The 22934-nt window shown below is 44.0% G+C and overlaps 1 protein-coding gene across 1 annotated transcript in view; it reads right to left on the bottom strand.

Moving 5' to 3' along the window:
* Positions 1-417: 417 nt before the first annotated feature.
* TSPAN33 (tetraspanin 33) overlaps positions 418-22934 on the bottom strand; it is a 69549-nt gene continuing 47032 nt past the window's right edge. The window contains exons 5-8 of the mRNA XM_063448322.1: positions 17409-17504; positions 15714-15842; positions 6425-6586; positions 418-1927 (exon numbers count right to left, since the gene is read on the bottom strand). Coding sequence (XP_063304392.1) covers positions 1826-1927; positions 6425-6586; positions 15714-15842; positions 17409-17504 — 489 coding nt within the window. The 3' untranslated portion in view covers positions 418-1825. The remainder of the gene's footprint in view (positions 1928-6424; positions 6587-15713; positions 15843-17408; positions 17505-22934) is intronic.

A 22934-nucleotide genomic window follows, 5' to 3' on the forward strand; every position in this document is an offset into this window, starting at 1 on the left:
CAGAGAATGGATAAAGGGACACTATAGTCACCTGAACAACTTTAGCTCAATGAAGCAGTTTTTGAGCAGCCTCACTGCTCAATCCTCTGCCATTTAGGAGTTAAATCCCATTGTTTATGAACCCTAGTCACACCTCCCTGCATGTGACTTGCACAGCCTTCCATAAACACTTCCTGTAAAGAGAGCCCTATTTAGGCTTTCTTTATTGCAAGTTCTGTTTAATTAAGATTTTCTTATCCCCTGCTATGTTTTTAGCTTGCTAGACCCTGCAACAGCCTCCTGTATGTGATTAAAGTTCAATTTAGAGATTGAGATACAGATATTTAAGGTAAATTACATCTGTTTGAAAGTGAAACCATTTTTTTATTTTCATGCAGGCTCTGTCAATCATAGCCAGGAGAGGTGTGGCTAGGGCTGCATAAACAGAAACAAAGTGATTTAACTCCTAAATGGCAGTGAATTGAGCAGTGAAATCGCAGGGGAATGATCTATACACTAAAACTGCTTTATTTAACTAAAGTAATTTAGGTGACTATAGTGTTCCTTTAAGCAACTAATTCAGCCACTTCCTTGCTGCAACCAAGGGGAATAGCACGATTGGAGATTGTCTACAGAGGAATATCTGTGTTTTTTTAAATCATTACACATGTAATGAACAATACTGTATATGTTATGACAGGTGCTTCCTCTTTGTGTATGACTATAATGAAATAATGCTCTATTGCTTATTTTAGACCTGCATGATTCCTTGGGGGAAAGCAAGTTTAGAGCAGTGATTAGCTATGCAGTTTTGCCACCATGCACTGAATTCCACTCTGGAGGTAAAATAATATGTAACATTTATACCAAAAATGTAGAAACTACATTAAATGAAAAACAAGAAAAGGCAGTTTCTGGTTTAAGAAAGCTCATCTAACAGGGTTGGGCATGTGCACCCTCTAGGATCAACTGAGGCAGTCATCTTGGAGGATGCTAAAGGATTCAAGTTAACACATGTTTAAATCTATAGACGTTTTGATGATTTTCTTCCTGCAATGTGCATATTTCATTATAATACATATTTGAACCTGTCCTGGTGCACTTTGACTAGTAACATTAATTTTGAGAAAATTTGGACTACACCATTCCATTTTGAGAAAATAAAAACATATTTCAATACAACCCTGCAAAATAGAAGCAAACAGAAAATATACAGAAAGGAAAAAGTATCACCTTACTTTTAAAATTGAATGGACATATAAATAAAAAGGCCATTGTAATTTGCACTGCAGGCAGATACACCCCCATCGTCTCGCATTCACTGCGATGGTAAAACAAGGGTTCTGCCATGTATGTATTTTAATTCATTCATTTGCTGATAATTCTACCAATTCAGTAAATTAATTAAATCTGAACTCCTATCTGAAGTTTACTGAGCTACATGTTTTATAAAGGACTATTCCACTTTAAAATTATAACTTTAAACCCTTACTTTTTACAGAACGTGTTAGCATTTCATATCCAACAATAAAATATAAGCCGGGGTTAGTTTTAACCATAGTATGAATGTAACTGCAACATCACACGTGCTGAATGCTCACTTCTTCACTTGAGCACAATGCAGTCTTATGGTTCTTCAGTCATTTTAAACAGTAAGCCATCTTTGCTCCAGTCTCTATTCATGACAGATAAATATTTGTTTGGTAAGCTCAGCATTCTGTCAAGATAGAGTTTAGCTTTTAGAAACATTCAAACCCTGCTCACACATCCTGCACAGACTGTCCCCCAGTTCTGGAGCAGTATATCCATTTCACAGCAGTGTGGGGCGCAGCCACTTCTCTCTATGTCAGTACCAAGGATCTGCTCTGTGTTGAAGGTTGTACTTCTGAAGTTTTATCTGGTCCTGGATTTGGTTGATCAGGATTTGAGAAAGAAGAATCCCAACCAACTTTTCCAAAGAAACAAAAAGAAGAAAAAAAAAATAAAATAAAAAATCATGCATTAAAAACCCACAAAATGTTGATTTTCTTTTTAAAATTATTTGTTGTGTAAATGTGTGAACTTACTCATTTTGTCTTGTTTAAATAGGCAAATGTAATTTAGCAACCTCTGGAATGTTTGGGGAAAATGTTTACGTTAAAAGTTACTTTGGTGCAAACAGTTCCAGAGTATTACTGCTTCTGGAATTACAACTAAAGTAGTCCAGTGAATGTACTCTCGTAGTATGGCTGGTGTTCTTTCCCGCAAGGAGTTCCACAATACCTAGTATAGAGACTTACGCTGAGCTTTACAGCATTCGAATTCTTAGGGAAAATAAACCTGTGTGTGTTTCATACAGCAGCAGCAGCTATATAGGTAAATTTTAGTGTTAAAATTCAATATTGATTATTTGGCTGGCACCCTAGTCTAAATGACTGGATGTTCGGGAATGGTGAATTAAGTAACGCAAGAACATGGAGGAGGGTGAGTATTGTGAGAAAACTTTCTCTGACACAGGAAATGTAACTAACTGACTTAAAGCGGCACTGTCATGCCGAACTTACCTTTCCGCAATCTCTTCCTCTTCTTCCCCTCTCTCAGGATCTGTTATTCTTTTCTTCCTGTCTTCTTTAGTTTTCTTTAAAATCCTAAGACAAAGTAGGGACTCATGCCTGCCTTATGGAGGATTCCTCCGCTTAACAAGCTCTGACCAGCGGAGGAGCAAAGTGTGCTTCATTTCCGCTGGTCAGAGCAATTTTCCCATAATTCTTACCTTTCCTCTGTGTTCCTGCGATGCTTCGTGTCATTTTAGACGAAACTGCCGAATTGCGTTCTAACTCAATGAGAACAGTATGTTCGTTTCTTTTAGAACACAATTCGGCACTTTGTTCGTATCGGAATTTTATACGAATTAATGAAACTCCGATCCTATTCATTGCCGCGGCTGCATCTTGCAGCCGCTTAGTAGATAACTCCCTAATTCCCACGGTATCAGGGAGCTATCTACTAAAAGGCTGAAAGACCTAAATTGTTCTTTCAGCCACATTTACTAATACTAAGTAGGGGCATGTCTAGTAAGCAGCCTGTGGCTGCTCACTGTAAAAAAACAAAACCAAAACGCTATGTAAAATGACACAGAGCACTGTGATTAGGTGGCTTGAAATCCAATCCAATCACAGTACTCTGTGTCATTTTACACAGCGTGTTAAAATTCCAAAGAACTTTCCAACGCTGTGTAAAATGACAAAGAGCACTCTGATTGGCTTAAACCCACCAATCAGAGTGTTCTTAGCCTAATTGCAGGGCGGGGCAAGGCTTTATAAGCCTTCCCCGCCCTGTGTAGCTCAGTCTGCACGGAGCCCTCCATGGGTGAAGATGGATTATTTTTTTGCGCTCTGGTTTTTTCTTTTTCGTCTGTTTTTTTTTGCGCTCGGGTTTTTTTATTTTATTTTAAGTTCGACGGGTATGATGGCTTTTTATTTGGCCTTTTTTGGGGCTGAAAAATGAAGATTTTAGAAAAAAGAAGACGTCAAATGGTAAGTTTAATTTTTCTTTACAGGTTAGTTATTTTATTCCCCCCTCACTACTTTTAGGGTGAGGGGGGTAGGTAGGGGATAGTTTGATTTGGGGGGGGGGGGTGACTAGGGTCTTGGGACCCCTAGTCTCCTTGATTGGGGGGGGGATTTTCATTTAGGGCCCCCACCTGCCGCTCAGGGGTGGGGGCCGGGGAGGGGGGGGGACAGTAGGTCCCCCCCACCATTCTTATCTAGGGCCCCCACCCACCGCTCAGGGGTGTGGGGCCGGGGGAGGACAGAAGTACAGTAGGTCCCCCCCCTCATCTTCATGGCGCCCACCTGCCGCTCAGGGGTGGGGGCCGGGGGGGGAAGACAGTAGGTCCCCCCCCCTCATTATCTACATGGCCCCCACCCGCCGCTCAGGGGTGGGGGACGGGGGGGAGGACAATAGGTCCGCCCCCCTTATTGTAATTTATGTAATTTTTTTTCTACAGTGAGCAGCCACAGGCTGCTCACTGTTTAGTATACATGCCCCTACTCGCGGTATAGCGAGTAGGGGCATTCGGGAGATTTTAATCTCCCTTGTGCTATTATGGGGGTCATATTGACCCCAATAGAGTGAGAGGGGGACCTGGGGGGCTTATGAAGTGGTGGGGAGCACTGCTCCCTGCCGCTTCTATCTTTACATATTACAAGGAGGGAGCTGCGTGCCCAGTGGCGTACATACCGGGGTCGCAGGGGTCGCGGCTGCGACCGGGCCCGGCCCACCAGGGGGCCCGGCCGCCCTGCGACCCAGGTATGTACTCACTGGGCCAGCCTCTTCTCCTGGGGGGCCCAGGAGCCGGCCACCTCCGGGCCCCCCGAGGCTGGCCCTGCTTACACCCGGCAGGCAGTCAGGCTGGCGGGCGCGCGAGGGAGCACTCTCCCCTGAGTGCTCCCTCTTCAGCTCCCTCGCGCACCGCACTGAAACCGGAGCCGGAAGATGACGTCATCTTCCGGCTCCGGCATCAGTACGCGGCGCGCGAGGGAGCTGAAGAGGGAGCACTCAGGGGAGAGTGCTCCCTCGCGCGCCCGCCAGCCTGACTGCCCGCCGGGTGACACCACTGGACCCCAGGGAATCCCCTCAGCTCTCCCACAGGTAAGGAGGCTGGGGGGATTAAATAGAAAAAAAAACAAAAAAAAACGTGTGTGTGTGAGAGTGTATGTTAGTGAGTGTGTGTTAGTGTGAGTGTGTGTTAGTGTGAGTGTGTGTTAGTGTGAGTGTGTGTTAGTGTGAGTGTATGTTAGTGAGTGTATGTTAGTGAGTGTATGTTAGTGAGTGTATGTTTGTGAGTGTGTGTGAGTGTATGTGTGTGTTAGTGTATGTTCGTTAGTGTGTGTGTGTGTTAGTGTGAGTGTATGTTAGTGTGAGTGTATGTTAGTGTGAGTGTATGTTAGTGAGTGTGTGTGAGTGTGTGTTAGTGTGTGTGTGTGTGTATGTTAGTGAGTGTATGTTAGTGAGTGTGTGTGTGTAAGTGTTAGAGTGTTTGTCTTAGTGTTAGAGTGTGTGTGTGTGTTAGTATTAGAGTGTGTGTTGGAGTGTGCGTGTTAGTGTTAGAGTGTGTGTCTGTTAGTGAGTGTGTATGTATGTTTGTCACTGAGTGTGTGTCTGTCAGTTAATGTGTGCATGTGTGTCTTAAGCACTTACCTTTCTCCAGTGCCGGACTCCATTGGCGCTGGGGATCTCTCCGCCCCGATCCGTCTCTCAGCTCCGAATGCGCATGCGTGGCAAGAGCCACGCGCGCATTCAAACCGCCCATAGGAAAGCATTACTCAATGCTTTCCTATGGACGTTCAGCGTCTTCTCACTGTGATTTTCACAGTGAGAAACGCAGAAAATCCTCTAGCGGCTGTCAATGAGACAGCCTCTAGAAGCTGGATTAACCCTCAGTGAAACATAGCAGTTTCTCTGAAACTGCTATGTTTTCAGCTGCAGGGTTAAAACTAGAGAGACCTGGCACCCAGACCACTTCATTGAGCTGATGTGATCTGGGTGTCTGTAGTGGTCCTTTAAGTGTATGTGTTTATGCATGCACTGGCGTACATAACGTGGTCGCAGGGGTCGCAGCCCTGCGACCAGGTGCCCGCCGCCATGTGTTGCGGCCCCAGCCCGCGCAGAGTAAGCGCACGCGCGCGCGGGGGGGCCCACGGATCAGTTTTCGCACCGGGGCCCCATGGGTTGTGTGTACGCCACTGTGCGTGCCGGTAGCTCCCTCCTTGTAATAAACTGAACAAACGAACACTGATATTCGGTGTTAGTTTGTTCGTCTGATTTTTCTATTCATTCATTCGTCTGTCTGATGAATGGATGAAATTCCCGTTCGCATGTCCAGGTGTTTCACTGGGCATGTGCGGGAATCTCAGTGCTATCTAGTGTGGGCAAATGACGTGTCCCACAGGGACTTCATCTACCCACACAAAGATGGCGGCGCCCTGAATAAAGATCGGGGCAGAAAATAAAGAATAAAAAATAGGTAATATGGGGGGCCTAGGGGCATTTGAGGGTGACTAAGGATATAGTGGAGGCGGGTTAAAAAAAAACGTGATTCGGCATGAGTGCCGCTTTAAGCCCCTCCTTGTGTCAGAGAAAGTCAGGCAGAGGAAAAATTAGACAAGACAAAGTTGTCCATACTTTTGTTTTATGTTTTAAAGAAAACTAGATCAGAAATGAGGAAAATAAGAACAGATTCTGAGAGAGGAAGAGAAGAGGAAACAATAGGAGTAAGTTAAGTTATGCGTGACAGTGCCGCTTTAAAACTAACCAGCTTGGGAACAAATGAGGCTCCACTATTCATACAGATGGCTAAAAACTGGATACTATTGTGGCATGATAATCTGTTAAAATGTTTTCTTGACAGCACACCTTCTAAAACACAATACTTATTAGTCTCTTTGAGAATATGTTGTATTACCTGAGGAATGGCAAACCCCAGAGCTACCCCTCCCAGCAGGAACAGGTTGGTATGTAACCAGTTAACCAGTCTGTCAATGCAACCATTAGTATGGATATGTACTCCAGCCTCCATGTAGTCCAGCGACTGCATGCCCTGCCCACACATGGTGTTGATGACAGCCTGGGAAAGTACAAGATGTATGCTTGTAAGAGCAAAATCAAATTCTATTATTGAACAAATCTTGAATGAAATGAAGAATGAATCATAAATTCTGTCTGCATGCGTACTTTTATATATTATGCTAGGGAGGACAGGAGAAAAATGATTCACGTTAGGGGTGGCCAAAAAGTAAAGCACTAACTGCTGCAGAACTAAAACTCTCATGATGCTTTACCAGCCTAACAACTGGTAGAGCAATAAAGCAGTTCTTCAACAACTGGGGATATACTTTTTTGCCTTCTTTAGAGTGTTCATGTAAAAATATTTTAAAAATCCCCAAATCAAAACAACTTTACTTGGAAATATATCAATACAATATTAAAGGAAAACTCTGAATTCCATAATTTTCATTGAAACTGCTCCATTCCGGACAAAATTTGGTGTTTAGTAAATGCACCCGGTTATATCTGTCCTGCAGTTAGCTAGTAAGTAGACTTGTCCACAAATCCCTTTCAGCTGTGTTAAATGAGTCAAATGTCCATTAAATTAATAGACAAATGAACAGGCATTTTGTTCAATGCATTTAATGAGGGAAATGAGCACAAATCTTATAATTAGAATATTATTTAAATGATCTGTTATCCTAGTTTATGAAACTAAGGAATGGAGTAGGGGTACATAGTGCCCTCCACTAATATTGGCGCAATGGATAAATATGAGCCCACACACGGCTCTGAAACATTGTCTTTATAGTTTAACCTTCCGATCTTCTGTTAAAAAAACACACAAAAATACTCTGCTCTCATGGATATCAAACAATTACAAACACAACAGGTTTATAAAAAAATTTGTGTGGAACAATTTTTGGCACCCTTTTAATACTTTGTGCTACCTCTCTTTGCCAAGATAACAACTCTAAGTCTTCTCCTGTAATGCCTGAAGAGGTTAGAGAATACATGGCAATGTATAAAGAATCTCTCCAGATTTTTTAAAATTTCAAGATCAACGCTGGTGGACTCTCGTCTTCAGTTTACTCCACAGGTTTTCTATTGGGTTTGAGATGGGGAACTGGGATGGCCATGACAGGACTTTGATTTTGTGGTCAGTAAACTACTGCTGTATTGATTTTGATTAATGTTTTGGATGATTGTCCTGCTGGAAGATCCAACCATGACCCATTTTAAGTTTTCTGGCAGAGGCAGTCAGGTGTTCATTTATTATCTGTTGATATTTGACAGAGTCCACGTATCCCAACAAAATGCACAGGCCCTCTGGCAAAAAAAAAACAACCCCAAACCATTACAGAGCCACCACCATATTTACCCATGGGCATGAGATAGTCTGTGTGCACCAAACCCACCTCTGGTGTTTATTGTCAAAAGCTCTATTTTGGTTTCACCAGACCATAGAGCACAATCCCATATTGTCAGGGTACCTGAAGTCTCTACCTCTGAGAGAGGTAGAGACTTAGAAGTTTATCCGTCCAGAAGGGCTGTTTCCTCCGTTCCTCGCGGTCCTCCCGGCCATTTACACGCCGGCCGCGAGGGATCCACTTCCTTTTGTAACACGACGCCCAGCAGTCGACGTCATGACGCCAACCCGGACCGACCTGTCACTCAATTGTCTGGAAACTAATCAGGACTCGTCGGAGGCGTGTCTACTCTCCTGAGCCAGGGTATTTAACAGTGCTTCTTCCATTTGCTCATTGCCCTGTCGTGGTTCTAGCCTGTCTAGTCACTCAGCGCTCTTGTATTCCAATTATCCTTTTGGTTCCGACCCGGCTTGTTTGTATTACTCTGCTTATCTCTGTTACCCTTTGACTCGGCTTGTTCCTCGCTTACCTGTCTTCTCGTTCCCTCGACCTCGGCTTGTCTTTGACCATTCTCTCTATCTCCGTACGTTAGTCCGGCCATTCTAAGGTCCGGTATACGTACCTTTCTACTGTCTGTACTCTGCGTGTTGGATCCCTGTCCCGATCCTGACATTACGACAGGGCCAATGGATCCTGCAAGTACAAACAGTCAGCTTGGTCCTTCCGATCCTAGGTTTGAAGCCATGGAACACAGAATGGATCAGATGGCCCTAGCACTACAGGCGTTATTATCTCGTGCTAATAACCCACCAGAGGAGACGCGTACTACTTCTAATTCCCCTGTGAGTTCAGGCCTAGAGGTAGCCACTGTAGGTGCCTCTTCCCGTATTACCCCACCAGTACGTTATGGTGGTTCACCTGAGAAGTGTCGTGGTTTTTTAAACCAGATCAGTATCCACTTTGAATTACAACCTCGCTCCTATCCTACAGATAGGGCGAAAGTTGGGTTTATTATTACCTTACTCATTGAGAGAGCTCTGAGATGGGCCAACCCATTATGGGAGAATGATAACCCGTTAGTATATAATTATAATGCCTTTGTAGCTGCCTTTAGAAGAACTTTTGACCCTCCTGGTAGAAAGGTCAATGCAGCTAGATTACTTTTGCGCCTGAGACAAGAGAACCGAACACTTGTGGATTATGCACTAGAGTTCAGGTCTTTGCCGGCAGAAGTTAAGTGGAATGAGCAGGCTTATATAGATGTATTTTTGAACGGCCTATCAGATGTAATCCTTGACGAGGTTGCTACTAGAGAGCTTCCTGAAAATTTGGAGGATTTAATTTCGTTAATTTCTCGTATTGATGAGCGTTTAAGAGAGAGACAGAACACTCGAGAGAGGAACTTTAGACCTTCCTTTAAATTAGCTCCCGCATTTCAAAGCCTTGATTCCACTACCTCACTGTTTCCTGAACCTATGCAGATAGGCAATACTCGCCTCTCAGAAGAGGAGAGACAGTACAGGAGAAGGGAGGGATTGTGTATGTATTGTGGAGTCAGAGGTCACTTACGCCTGAATTGCCCTAATCGCTCGGGAAACGCCCGCACCTAAGTTTCTCTAGAGGACAGGCCTTGGGTGTTTCTATTTTGTCCTCTACTCATAATTATAAAGATCACAGGCTTCTGCTACCAGTTTCTTTAACTTGGGAGAAGGGAGTACTAAAGACCATGGCTTTGATAGATTCCGGAGCTGCTGAGAATTTTATCGACCAGGCCTTTGCTACTAAACACACTATCCCATCCCAGTTAAGGGATACACCCTTGGCCGTTGAGACCATAGATGGTAGACCTTTACTTGAGCCTGTTATCTTTCGTGAAACCATACCCGTTAACTTAACTGTTGGTATCTTACACGAGGAAGACTTATCGCTTATGCTTATTTCGTCCCCTTCTGTTCCCATAGTCCTGGGTTACCCATGGTTAAAGAGACATAACCCTATTATTGATTGGGAGTTAGGGGAGATACTCTCATGGGGCCAGGGTTGCCAGGAGAGGTGTTTACGGAGGGTTTCTCCATTGGGTGTAATTAACACACCAGGTAGTTCTACCCAGTCTACAGATATACAGATACCGCCTCTGTACCTGGATTTAAAAGCAGTATTCGACAAAAAGAATGCTGACACTCTACCTCCACACAGGACTTTTGATTGTAAAATTAATCTACTACCTGGTACCATGCCTCCGAGGGGCAATGTATATCCTCTATCCACCAAAGAGAATTCAGTTCTAGAGGAATATATTCGGGAGAATCTAGACAAAGGATTCATTAGGAGATCTTCTTCTCCTGCCTGGGCTGGTTTTTTTTTTTGTTAAAAAGAAGGATGGTTCCCTAAGACCTTGCATTGATTACCGAGGTTTGAATAAAATAACCATCAGAAATGCCTATCCGATCCCCTTGATTACCGAGCTGTTTGATCGCCTAAAGGGCTCTAAAATTTTCACCAAGTTGGATCTCAGAGGGGCATATAACTTGGTGAGAATCCAGCAAGGACACGAGTGGATGACAGCGTTCAATACCCGTTATGGGCATTATGAATACACGGTCATGCCTTTTGGTCTTTGTAACGCACCGGCAGTATTTCAGGATTTGATTAATGAAGTTCTTAGGGAATTTCAACATGATTGTGTTATTGTGTACCTGGACGACATACTTATACACTCTAGAGAGATGCAGACCCACCACAGACAAGTCAGAAAGGAATTACACAAACTTCTTCAACATGGGTTATACTGCAAATTGGAGAAATGTAGTTTTGACCAGTCTCAGATAGACTTTCTTGGTTACGTGATTTCTGGGGAAGGCTTTAAGATGGATCCCGACAAACTCCAGTCTATTTTAGATTGGCCATTGCCTAAGGGACTCAAGGCTATTCAGAGGTTTATTGGTTTCTCCAATTATTATAGGCGCTTCATTAAGGGATACTCCTCTATTATTGCGCCTATTACCAATATGACCAAACAGGGGGCTGACACTAAGACTTGGTCTACTGAAGCTCTCGTTGCTTTCAAGACTCTCAAGGAACTTTTTGCTTCTGCTCCAATTTTAGTCCATCCTGATACGACTCTGCCGTTCCTACTCGAGGTCGATGCCTCTGAGACAGGCGTAGGTGCTATTCTGTCACAAAGGTTAGGGGTGGACAAACCACTACACCCTTGCGTTTTTTTTTTCCAAGAAACTGTCTGGGCCTGAGAGCAGATATGACATCGGTGACAGGGAATTATTAGCGGTCATTATGGCTTTAAAGGAGTGGAGACATTTATTGGGGGCACAAGAACTTGTCCTATATTGGGGAGGCTAAGCGACTGTCCGCCAGACAAGCTCGTTGGTCCTTATTCCTGACCCACTTCGATTATGTGCTTACTTATAGACCTGGTTCTAAGAACTCTAAAGCCGAGCTTTGTCTCGCCAATATGAACCTTCTACTATATCTGAACCTGTTCTTTCCTCTATAGTTCCGAAATGCAATATTATCGCTAACACGAATCTCAGGATTCACTCTCCGTTACTTGCCGAGATCTTAAAGCTGCAACATCTAGCCCCTAAACAGACTCCCGGGGGTCGGCATTTCGTTCCCCCTGCTCTTCAACTGGAACTGTTACAATGTTTCCACAACAGCAAGGTGGCTGGACATCCTGGCATTCGCAAGACGTGCGCTTTGATCTCTAAAGACTTCTGGTGGCCTGCTTTACGTAGGGATATTAAAGATTTCATCGGTGCGTGTGAGGTTTGTACTAAGACCAAGCAACCTCATACGCTTCCATGTGGATTTGTGCTTAGAGGTTCCAGAAAAGCCATGGTCCTGTTTGGCTATGGACTTTATTGTCGATTTACCTATATCTAAAAAACAGACTGTTATCCTCACCGTGGTTGACAGATTCACCAAGATGGCTCACTTCGTTCCTCTGCCTAAACTTCCGTCTTCTCCCGAGTTGGCAGAGATATTTGCAAGGGAGATTTTCGTTTACGTGGGATACCCTCCCAAATTGTATCTGACAGAGGTTCCCAATTTGTTTCTCGTTTTTGGAGATCCTTCTGCTCTCAACTGGGTATCAAATTGAATTTCTCTTCCGCCTATCATCCTCAGTCTAACGGAGCTGCTGAACGCACCAACCAAAAGATTGAACAATATTTACGTTGTTTGGTTTCCGAACACCAGGACGATTGGGTCGGTTTGATTCCTTGGCGGAGTTCGCGCACAACAATCTCGTTTGTGATTCTACTCATTCAAGCCCCTTCTTCATGAATTATGGCTTTCATCCATCCATTCTTCCCTCGGTTTCTCCTTCCCAAGGGGTACCGTCGGTTGATGTTCATGTTGCCAATTTGAGGAAGTTGTGGGATCAGACTCGACAAATTATTCTGCACAATTCTATGCTGGTTAAGAAACACGCTGATAAACGTAGAAGGTCGGCTCCGGTTTTTGTTCCAGGCGATAGAGTATGGTTGAGTACTAGAAACATTCGTTTAAAAGTACCTTCCATGAAGTTCGCTCCTCGTTATATTGGACCTTACAGGGTTCTGACTCGGATTAACCCAGTTGCGTATCGTCTAGCTCTCCCATCTGCCTTACGCATCCCTAACTCCTTTCATGTTTCATTGCTGAAACCGCTAGTCTGCAACAGATTTTCCTCCACGGTATCTTCTCCTCGCTCTGTTCAGGTGGAGGGTCAGGAGGAGTTTGAGGTCAACTCTATCATCGATTCTCGAATCTCCCGGGGGAGAGTACAATATCTGGTCGACTGGAAAGGATATGGTCCTGAAGAGAGGAGTTGGGTACCTCAAGAGGATGTTCATGCTCCTCGCCTCCGCAGGGCGTTTCACTCCCGCTTCCCATCTCGTCCCGGTTCCTTCCTGGGTACCTGAAGTCTCTACCTCTGAGAGAGGTAGAGACTTAGAAGTTTATCCGTCCAGAAGGGCTGTTTCCTCCGTTCCTCGCGGTCCTCCCGGCCATTTACACGCCGGCCACGAGGGATCCACTTCCTTTTGTAACACGACGCCCAGCAGTCGACGTCATGACGCCAACCCGGACCGACCTGTCACTCAATTGTCTGGAAACTAATCAGGACTCGTCGGAGGCGTGTCTACTCTCCTGAGCCAGGGTATTTAACAGTGCTTCTTCCATTTGCTCATTGCCCTGTCGTGGTTCTAGCCTGTCTAGTCACTCAGCGCTCTTGTATTCCAATTATCCTTTTGGTTCCGACCCGGCTTGTTTGTATTACTCTGCTTATCTCTGTTACCCTTTGACTCGGCTTGTTCCTCGCTTACCTGTCTTCTCGTTCCCTCGATCTCGGCTTGTCTTTGACCATTCTCTCTATCTCCGTACGTTAGTCCGGCCATTCTAAGGTCCGGTATACGTACCTTTCTACTGTCTGTACTCTGCGTGTTGGATCCCTGTCCCGATCCTGACACATATGAAGTTCCAGTAGTGTCTGGCAAACTGAAATTTTTTTTTATCTTTTTCCCTTAAAACCTTTCCAAACAACATGTAGTGGTGTAGGTGACAGTGGATTATAGTTTTGGAGACGTTCTGACCCCAAGACACAACTAACTTCTGCAATTCTCCAGCTGTGATCCTTGGAGATTATGTGGCCACTTGAAAAATCATCTTTTGTGCATTGAGACAATATAGACACGTCCTCTCCCAGGTTGACTCATAACATTTCCAGTTGACTGGAACTTCTTAACTATAGCCCCGAGGGTTTTCTCAATGCCTTTGCTATTTTCTTATAGCCACCTCCCATTTTGTGAAGCTCAACAACCCTTTGACGTACATCACAACTATACAGATTGGTCTTACCCATTGTGATTTGGCCTACGTGCTACCTCATATTTATACCCATATGAAACAAGTAGTCATGCTTGAACAATTTCCTAGTCACTCTGGTATACTATGCAAACTATCAGTGAAAATATACTTCAAAATATATTTTTCTTATATGAATTCATTAGGGTGCCAATAATTGTGCCTCAAATATATATTTTGGATAAACCGGTTTTGTGTTTGCAATTGTTTAATATCCATGAGAGCAGAGTATGTTTTGAACAAAAGATCAAACAATAAAGACACATTTTCACAGTCTTCTTGGCTCATATTTACCAAGGGTGCCAAAATGAGTGGAGGGCACTGTATAACCCCCTTCATAGACTAGGATAACAGATTATTTAAATAGTATTCTAATTAGTAGATTCATGCACAAATCCTTTTTAAATGCATTGTGCGGGCACTGTACATATAAAAATCATACATTCACTTTATGAAACCTTTTTACCCCCTGTACATAGGTTGAAAGCTAGACCTTCATTGTGTGGGCAATGTATTTTTTTGTATATGACAATAACATATTGCTTGCTGGCAGCACGTGTTATTAACAGCCAGTTAAATCCTTTCAATACGGTATAACACCTCCGGCACTAAAGGGAATAAAAGTGCTATTTTAAGTCATTTGGCAACAGAGATTTCCAGCAATATATCTCAATGTGAAGTTTGTCTGGCATATTAATGACTGCCCTTTAAGGAAGCATACCCTTGCAGGACAGACAAGAGCGCGATACAAAGTCTATGCCAATTAATTCAAGCTTTTCATTCTCTCCAAGATCTTTTTTTTTTTTTTTTACATGGAGAAAGCCTCTAATTCTGTATTTAAGAAAGAGAAAAGTATGTTAACTTAGAATTTTCTCTCACTCATCCTTTGTATTGCATTGGGCCTTTTAAAAGTACTTACAGACAGCTATGGTCAAAAAGAAACAGATTTATCACTATGTACATTCACTTATATCTCGTTATACCTATGCAATACGCCTAATGTGCCTTCTTTTTTGTATTCTATTTTGTTGACAAAATATATATAAAAGAAAAAAACTTTCAATGATAAATGTTTAAACTTAAAACTCCATCTTATACAATTCCATGGAAATCTCAATGCTGCAGCCTTCTGTTTACAGACTATGGGCCCAATTGCCAGCTTAAAACAAGGTAAAGCATGTGGGGGGTACATTGTGATATTGATGAGTTATTCTATAAAATGTTGAGCTGGATGAAAGCTATTGTTTTAATTATTATATTATGTAACATCTTGTGTAATGGTTCTGGTCCAGCAGTTAATTAAATTATCCATCTTAATCTAATTATGTCGCAGACACCAAGAGACCAGGGAGTGGTTTGTATTGTTCTGGCTAAATACCCCCTGATGTGTGTATGGGTATAAATACATGTGTTTTCTATATAAACAGTTCTCTTGTTTTACCCAATACGACTGGTCCACTATATTGGGGAATTATTCTCCATTCAATGTTAAACCATTATTGAGCAAATTTAAGGAATGAGGAAAAAAAAGTTGACACTCGCTTGCAATCACAGCTGTCAATTGATGTTCAGGCTGATGCTTCCTCAATAGCCCAAGCAGCACAGAGGGGATTTGCTGCTGCAGACTCTTGTTTAGCATTAGAAATGGTTGAATTATGAATGGAAGGACAGCACCAGGTGACCCCAGCATACAGGATCCAAGCACCATGACCACTTCAAATCACTGAAGAGGAATATCACATCTGGATCTAACATGCACAGCAAGCTTGGCGGGTCATCATTTACTGACAATTAATAAAACCTTGAAATTCTATTCTGCTAGAGTAAAGGTGGAAACATATATTGTGAGTTCAGGTATATTTCATTAAGTACAAGTCATTATGAATGTGTGCGTAATACACAATGGTAAGTAGTCACTTTATAAATATAAAAGTTTTATATACAGATTCTCTCCATCTCTACTTTAGAGCTCACCTGGTCCTCTTCGTGTAGACAGCACGAATACGGAACTGAACAACGTTCACGGCTGAGGTTCTCTGAAGAGCAGTTGAAATACATATTTTGGGACCAGTCCTTGTATGAGATAGCACCACAGCAGCTGAACTAGCACCCGGGGTTAGGACATTGCGACAAACATGAAAAAAAAAAAAAAAATCACACAAGACTAGTTAGACAGGCATGAAGGTTCTCATAGTGCGTGATATGAATTCTCTCATAATGTGTGATATAAATGAATTAATTGATTTATATGGGCAGCAGCCTACTACAAAATACAGCAACTACTAACATCAAACTTTAGAATAAAATACAATTTGTACAAATTACCTGTAATAAACTAGAAACATTTCTGCATTTTTCCTGTATTTTATCTGAAGCATAGAAGACCTGATTTACCACCCACAGTGCAGGAATGGGAACGCATAAGCACAAAATGAATCTTAACTTTGCCAGTAACAGTGTAAGATGGCCACGTTTCAGGTCAGGAGCCATATGCTCAGCCCGCATAACCATGCATGTCACATGCTTCATGGCAATGTACCACTTAAATACACGTTTACTTTGGAAGAGCCTTTGCCTCACATGATCTGCTTTAATAGAACATTCAATAGTCCAATTTCTGGTCTGGAAAAACTATATTTCACTGCAAGTGCACAGTCTTGGCCGGAAGGGCAATAAGATACTGCTTTGCTTGGCGCACTCCAAGAGGAAGAAAAAGTAATGGTTAAGATTGGAGGAAGGAATGTAGTGATGGATGCACGCTGTTAACCCATGGGGTTTCACAGGGATGGGCAACACGTTACAATACTTTTCTCTCACCTCGAACAGTTACAAAAATATTAAACTTACTGTAAACTTATAAACGTACGTATGACCAATTTAAATGGTTTGAAATTTACTGCTACACAGATCTGAGACAGCGGTTATCTTAAAAATAGTGAGCATGATTATTAAGCATTGCTACTGGCTACAGCAGTGAAGTAGTGAGTAAGTAATGAAGTTTCCACTGGAGCACAAATATTTTTTCTTTTTATTTTTGCATGCATTTTACCAGGAAGCAGGAAAAAAAGAATTTGGTATAAAACAAAAAGATAACAATCATTTTTTGAAATTAAAGTATAATAATCTTTGCCAAAATTGACATTTCCCTTCTATGTTTTTTTAAAGCACATACATTATTAGAATTTGATAACTTAAAGGGTTACTCCAACCACCATTATTATTATTATCGCCATTTATATAGCGCCAACAGATTCCGTAGTGCTTTACAATATTATTAGATGGGGGATTTAACTACAAATAGGACAATTACAAGAAAACTTAAAGAAACGATAGGTTGAAGAGGGCCCTGCTCAAACGAGCTTACAGTCTATAGGATTGTCAGCTTTTAGAGTTGGTCATGGTGGAAGGAATCTGAATGTGCAGCATTTGTGCTTGAAAAGCTGCACATACAGAGATACCTGCACTTTTATGGACTAGTTACCAAGTGATAAATGCCCAAATAAACCCAAAATAATAAAAAAAAATTGTTGGAGTAAGCCAATTTAAGATAGGACTAAAATCATGAATTCATACGGGGACTATATCTACACTAACATTTATTTACTTGGGACGCCCATATTGACTATTACACATATGAATATTATAATACCGAAGGCTAGATACACTCACCTCTTTCTGCCCAAAGTCAATTAGATTCTGCAGGTCCAAGTCATCTCGATAGTGCACAATTGCATTATTGATAATTTCACTAACTTTCCCACGGGCCTAAAATAGATAGAAAGGTCATCCAATGCCTTATCAATAATCTTTTACCTTTGGTTTTAACCTGTTCAATGCGGAAGATATACATGTGTGCCAATGTAGGAGTATAGCAAGGTTTGCATCATGAAATATAAAATAACCACAATATAACTGGTTAAATACAAAGACTGTTTAACAGCACTGCTTAACTATAACTGCTGCTCAACGTCTGGGTTATCTTGACCACATTTTATCATGTCCTCATCCTGTATACGCGAGAATGTAAAAGTGGAGAGTTTATAAGAACCCACAAAGACACGCATTCAGTTTTTTCAATTCCAATGTATTTCTACAAGAGGAAACCCCTCTTGGGCTGAGCACCCCACCCATTCACTATAGATGCACCTTTGGAGGTAACAGCAGGAAAACATTAATTGAGGAGTCTCTGGAAGCAGTTTAAAGAGACACTACAGCCACCAAGACCACTTCAGCTCATTGAAGTGGTCTAGGTGCACTGTCCCAGGTCAATTAACCCTGCAAAAGTAATTATTGCAGTTTTTGAAAAAATTCAATAATTACCTTGCAGGGTTAGCTCCACCTCTAGTGGTTGTCTACTAGACAGCCACTAGAGGGACTTCCGGACTGTTAGGAGACTTTAGGTCGCCTAACTGAAGCTGGTTGTCCTCATGCTACACATGGGGATGTCCTGCGTCACCCAAAAGCCCAATGTAAAACATTATACATGCTTTACTATGGGGGAAGGAACATGGCCATTGCCAAGGCACATCGGTGCTGAACTCCGATAAGTCACAGGAGTGTTTTTTTCAGTGGCTGTAAGGATTTTACACCACTTTCCATTTTGACTCTTTTTACTTAAATTTTGCCACTGTGTTTTAATTTGCTGCAATTCAGTTTATAGTGAATACATTTCATCAGGGATCTCAATCTCTGGCCTCCAGATGTTGATGGCCTACAACCCTGGTGAGGAGTTCCAGATGCCCTATCCAGATTATATAAGTGGGCTTGTTTAAATGTTTTATACCCTGGCAGCAGCCTATTATTAAAGCTGCATGTGATGCAAACTTTACTTACATAGTAGGTCAACTGGAAAGAAATGAATGAGTACTGAATCTGTACTGCTGCCAAGTTTGCACTACTTAATGTGGATTAGCAAATTCTCTATAACCAAGCATGTGATGAGAGACACCATTTTGAAGAGGGAGGATCATGTTTCACAAATATACGATAATTCACCATGACGTCACAACAATAATAGACGTTCTTCCGGGTGGCAAAAGCCGAAGCATTCTATACACTCTCTACATTAATACACAAGGTGCAATTCCTCATAAAGCTTCCTATCTTGATCCTTTCACTCCAGTTTGACAGGCCAGGAGTTGGGACTTTTTTTGTTATTAAAACAAAACAAAAAACAAAAAAGTTTTAAATAGCATTCCACCTCTGTTTCCCCTGCTCGGTGCAGCCTGGGTGACCCTCTGTCAGATGAGTCTGATGACAGGTGAGGTGTAGTAAAGGAGTGTAAGTGACTCAGTGAGGTTCACTCAGTTAAAGGTTAGTGCGGGCTCAGGTAGTAGTACTCACCGTTAGGTTCATTCTTCTCTCTGCTCCTCCGGACCTGCTCAATGGTCAGTCCGCAGCTCTCATTCACCTCGAAGTGTTGGAGAACCTCGATAACCAACTTGGAGTGAGCTCTGTCCATGGTGGCTGCTCCCGGCACCTGAGCCCGAAAACTTGCGGGGTTTTAGAACACTGGTGGAACCCTGGTTAATCCGATTTGGAGAGAAGTGCACTCGGTAGTCAGAGAGAAAGTCAGGAAGGGATGCAGGAGGAGGTCCTGACAGCGGAGTAGCTCTGCTCCAGAGTCCTGTGTGGGTCCCTCTGGGGCTACACCTGGTCTTCCTCTAGTGAAAGGTGAGCCCTTCCCCTGGACGCGCCTCTGCTCTCACTGGCACTACCCTCCCCTCTCTGCTTTTCATGCCTGTGCCAAGCCACAACACTACTTCACTGGCAGCCCCACCGAATGCTATAGGAGAGCACCTACCAATACTTGCCAACAGTCCTGCTTTTGAATGGACAGTCCCAATTTTGGTCTCTTCCCTATCATCTCATGTTTTTTTCTCTCTGATGATCCACTTCTGTGGATACCAGACAAAAGTTACCATAAAGTACAACACATCCTGCATATGGTATTCAGTTGCTAGCTGCCTTATAGGAGCAGTCATCCTGATGCATGCTGGGATGACACCACCCATTTTCCACCTGCCCTCTCCCAATGCAAACCTGCTCCTTCTCTTGTCCCAGCACATTACAAGCAATGTTGGTAAGTAAGCTACCCCCAGCTGCACAAAGTATTACAATGTAAACTTCTGTGGGAGCAGTGCTGTATGAACCCGCATCTCTCACTGATAACTTTTATATAGACTTTCCCCTATAAATGTCTTTAATCTCTCACCTCTCTGCTGTCTCTGGTGCTTCAGGTCAGTAGAAGCCGCTCGTGTTCTGCCACCCGGAAGTATCTTGGTGCCTATTGTTTACAAACATTCTGAAATGCCTGTGACGAACCCTGCTACCTAGACCTGTATTGCGGGTTCATCTGTTCCCATTGGATTCGTGGATTTCCTGTCCGTACGCCGTTGGTTTTTCGTTTCCTAAAGTACCGAGTAAAACTACCGAACATCGGCCACCCAGGAGAGGGGTGTGCGGCTCATTAACACCTTGACCACAAATTAGAACGCTGTGGTTCACCGCAAACACCTCTCCATTCCATCGTACGGGTGGTCGTCGTTCGTATGCCGACCACGAGGCGGCGGCCATTTTGGACACGAGGCGAATCAGCGGTGTTCGGTGCAAAACCCATGGATCTAAAACGGACTCTTTATCTACCGAACACCGCTGAAGACGGCCGTCTCCCCTTCTATTCCCTTGGAGGCATACGAACACTGTCCCGTTCGGGGGTTTTCTTCATCCGTATGAACTCACCCAGATAGCCGTCCCATGGAGTCCTTCGTACACCGAAAGACTTGTGAGAGACTTTGACTCCATGGCGATTGGACTGTGTACTTCGGATCTGAGCGCTATTCGGCAGGAATATGCCCTCAGATTTAGGCTATCTGGGGATACGTTGCACGAACACTATATCTTCGGTACTTCGGATTTTATGTATTTTATTGCATTTTATGTGTTGTGTTTTAAAATGGCGATGGTTCCTATCCTCGGAGTTAATTAGGTTTCTCCCTAATTATCTCCGGGATAGGCAGAGATGTATTATGGGTAAAATGGGGAGGGCTTGTAATATAGCCACTGCGATTGGCTACTGCTTAATATATTTTACAGTCTTCCACCAGGTCCCCTAGGGGAGTGTCTACCTGGTGGAGACCTGCATAAATACTGGGCAGGTAGCCCCCATTAAAGACATTCTGCTTGACCTTCAAAACGGAGCTTTGTCTCGTTTGTGGAGGGATTGACTATTGGGACAGCGTTTTCGTTTATTTCTAGCTGTGGAAGGATTTCGGATGGATTGCTGATCGGGAGAGACCGTGTTCGTATGCTCCGGTCGGGAGTCTTACGATCGGTTATGCTGGAATTGCATTTCAGGAGAAAGGGGACTATCGGCTAAACGGCGGCTTCACTCTCCAGGCGGCGAGTGTCGTAACAATTGGTGGCAAGCGACGGGATGAATCCCACCGCCCTGAAGGCCAGCTACACACCCCGGATTGGAAATGCAATATGAGGAGTTAAGGCGTGCTACCCTTAAAGACATTTTGGAGCGCAGAGGACGATCAGCGAGCAATCTCAAGAAAAGAGAGATTATTGCTATATTGGTAGAGATGGATACAGCACAGGGAAGGGAGATAGCTAATGTGCCTGGCCTGCTGGATCTAACACCCGAGGAAATAGCGTTTAACCGGGCAGTTCAGATCAGGCTGGCACACTTTGGCCCCAACCCTGCAGCGGATATTGTGGTGCAAGTACAAGCCGCAGTAACAGCACAACAGGCGCTCCAGAGAAGCGGAGCTGCAACAGCAGAGGTACCCCATAATAACAATGGGAAGAAAAAGGTACCATTTGCTGCTTTTAAAAACTTTATTGAGACTGAAGGAGAGATAGACGGGTTCCTGGCGGACTTTGAACGACAGTGTGCTTTACACCAGGTACCCGCAGAAGAATGGGTTCCTATCCTCTCTGGGAAGTTATCCGGCCGGGCTAGTGAAGCCTTTCGGGCCATCCCAGAGGAGGAACTCACTAGCTACCGGACAGTAAAAGATGCTCTGTTGACCCGGTACGCTGTTACCCCTGAGGCGTACCGGAGGCGATTCCGGGACAATAATAAACAGGCTGGTGATTCCTATGTGGAATGGGCCTGCCGGGTACACCGCACGGCAGCCCACTGGATGACAGGGTGTCGAGCGGTAACTGGGGAAGAGGTGCTGCAAGTGTTCCTGCTAGAACACTGCTTTGACAAATTACCTGCAGGAGTTCGAGAGTGGGTCAGGGACCGTAAACCCGCTACCTTCCATGAAGCTGCTCGTCTGGCTGACGAATACACTGATGCCCGTAAACTCGATCAGACAGCAGCCAAGGTCCCTGCCCGAGTGGAATACAAACCGGCAGCACCTCCAACCACCAACCTATATCACCCCCCAGCACAACGTACCCCCGCTATACCGCCAGCAACCAACCATGGGCAGTCAGCCCGCTTCAACAAACGGGGTTACTCCAACCAGGTCCAGTGCTTTGGGTGCAAGCAGATGGGACATAAAAGACCGGAATGCCCTTTAAACAACGCCAACCAAGCACCATCCTGGAGGAACCCAGCCGGCGGAGCCCAGCAGTCACCTCAGCCTTCTGCTCACTGCCTTGAGCAGGAGGAGTTTTGGGGTTTCCTTCACGAAGCAGACCCAGTTCACGCAGCTCAGCAGGACAACCGCCAACACCACAGGCAGACCGTTAAGTTGAACGGGAAAGAGGTCACTGGTCTAAGAGACACCGGAGCTACTATGACCTTACTTCAAAAGAACCTGGTTTCGGAACACCAACACACCGGGAATACTGTGGCAGTAAGGGTGGCAGGAGGCGCCGTGTTCCGTCTGCCTGTTGCCCGGGTTCATTTGGACTGGGGAGCGGGAGCTGGACATGTGAATGTGGGGGTTATGAAGGACTTGCCTGCCGATGTTTTGCTGGGAAATGATTTGGCCCCTTTGATTTCCGCCTATGCTACTATGGGACCTGGCGAAGCCAACCCAGTGACTACCCGTGCTCAGACCCGTGCTGCTGGAACCGGCCCACCTGCTGCTGAGACCCAGGTAAGAACCGATTCCCCGACTGACACCCCAGGGCCGACGTTAGCTAGTTGGGATTCCCCGGAGGAGTTCGGGAGGGAAACCCAGACAGACCCATCTCTCCAGAGGTATAGAGGCAGAGCAGACACTGGAG

The sequence above is a fragment of the Pelobates fuscus genome, chromosome 3, assembly GCF_036172605.1.
Source record: "Pelobates fuscus isolate aPelFus1 chromosome 3, aPelFus1.pri, whole genome shotgun sequence".
Taxonomy (NCBI): domain Eukaryota; kingdom Metazoa; phylum Chordata; class Amphibia; order Anura; family Pelobatidae; genus Pelobates; species Pelobates fuscus.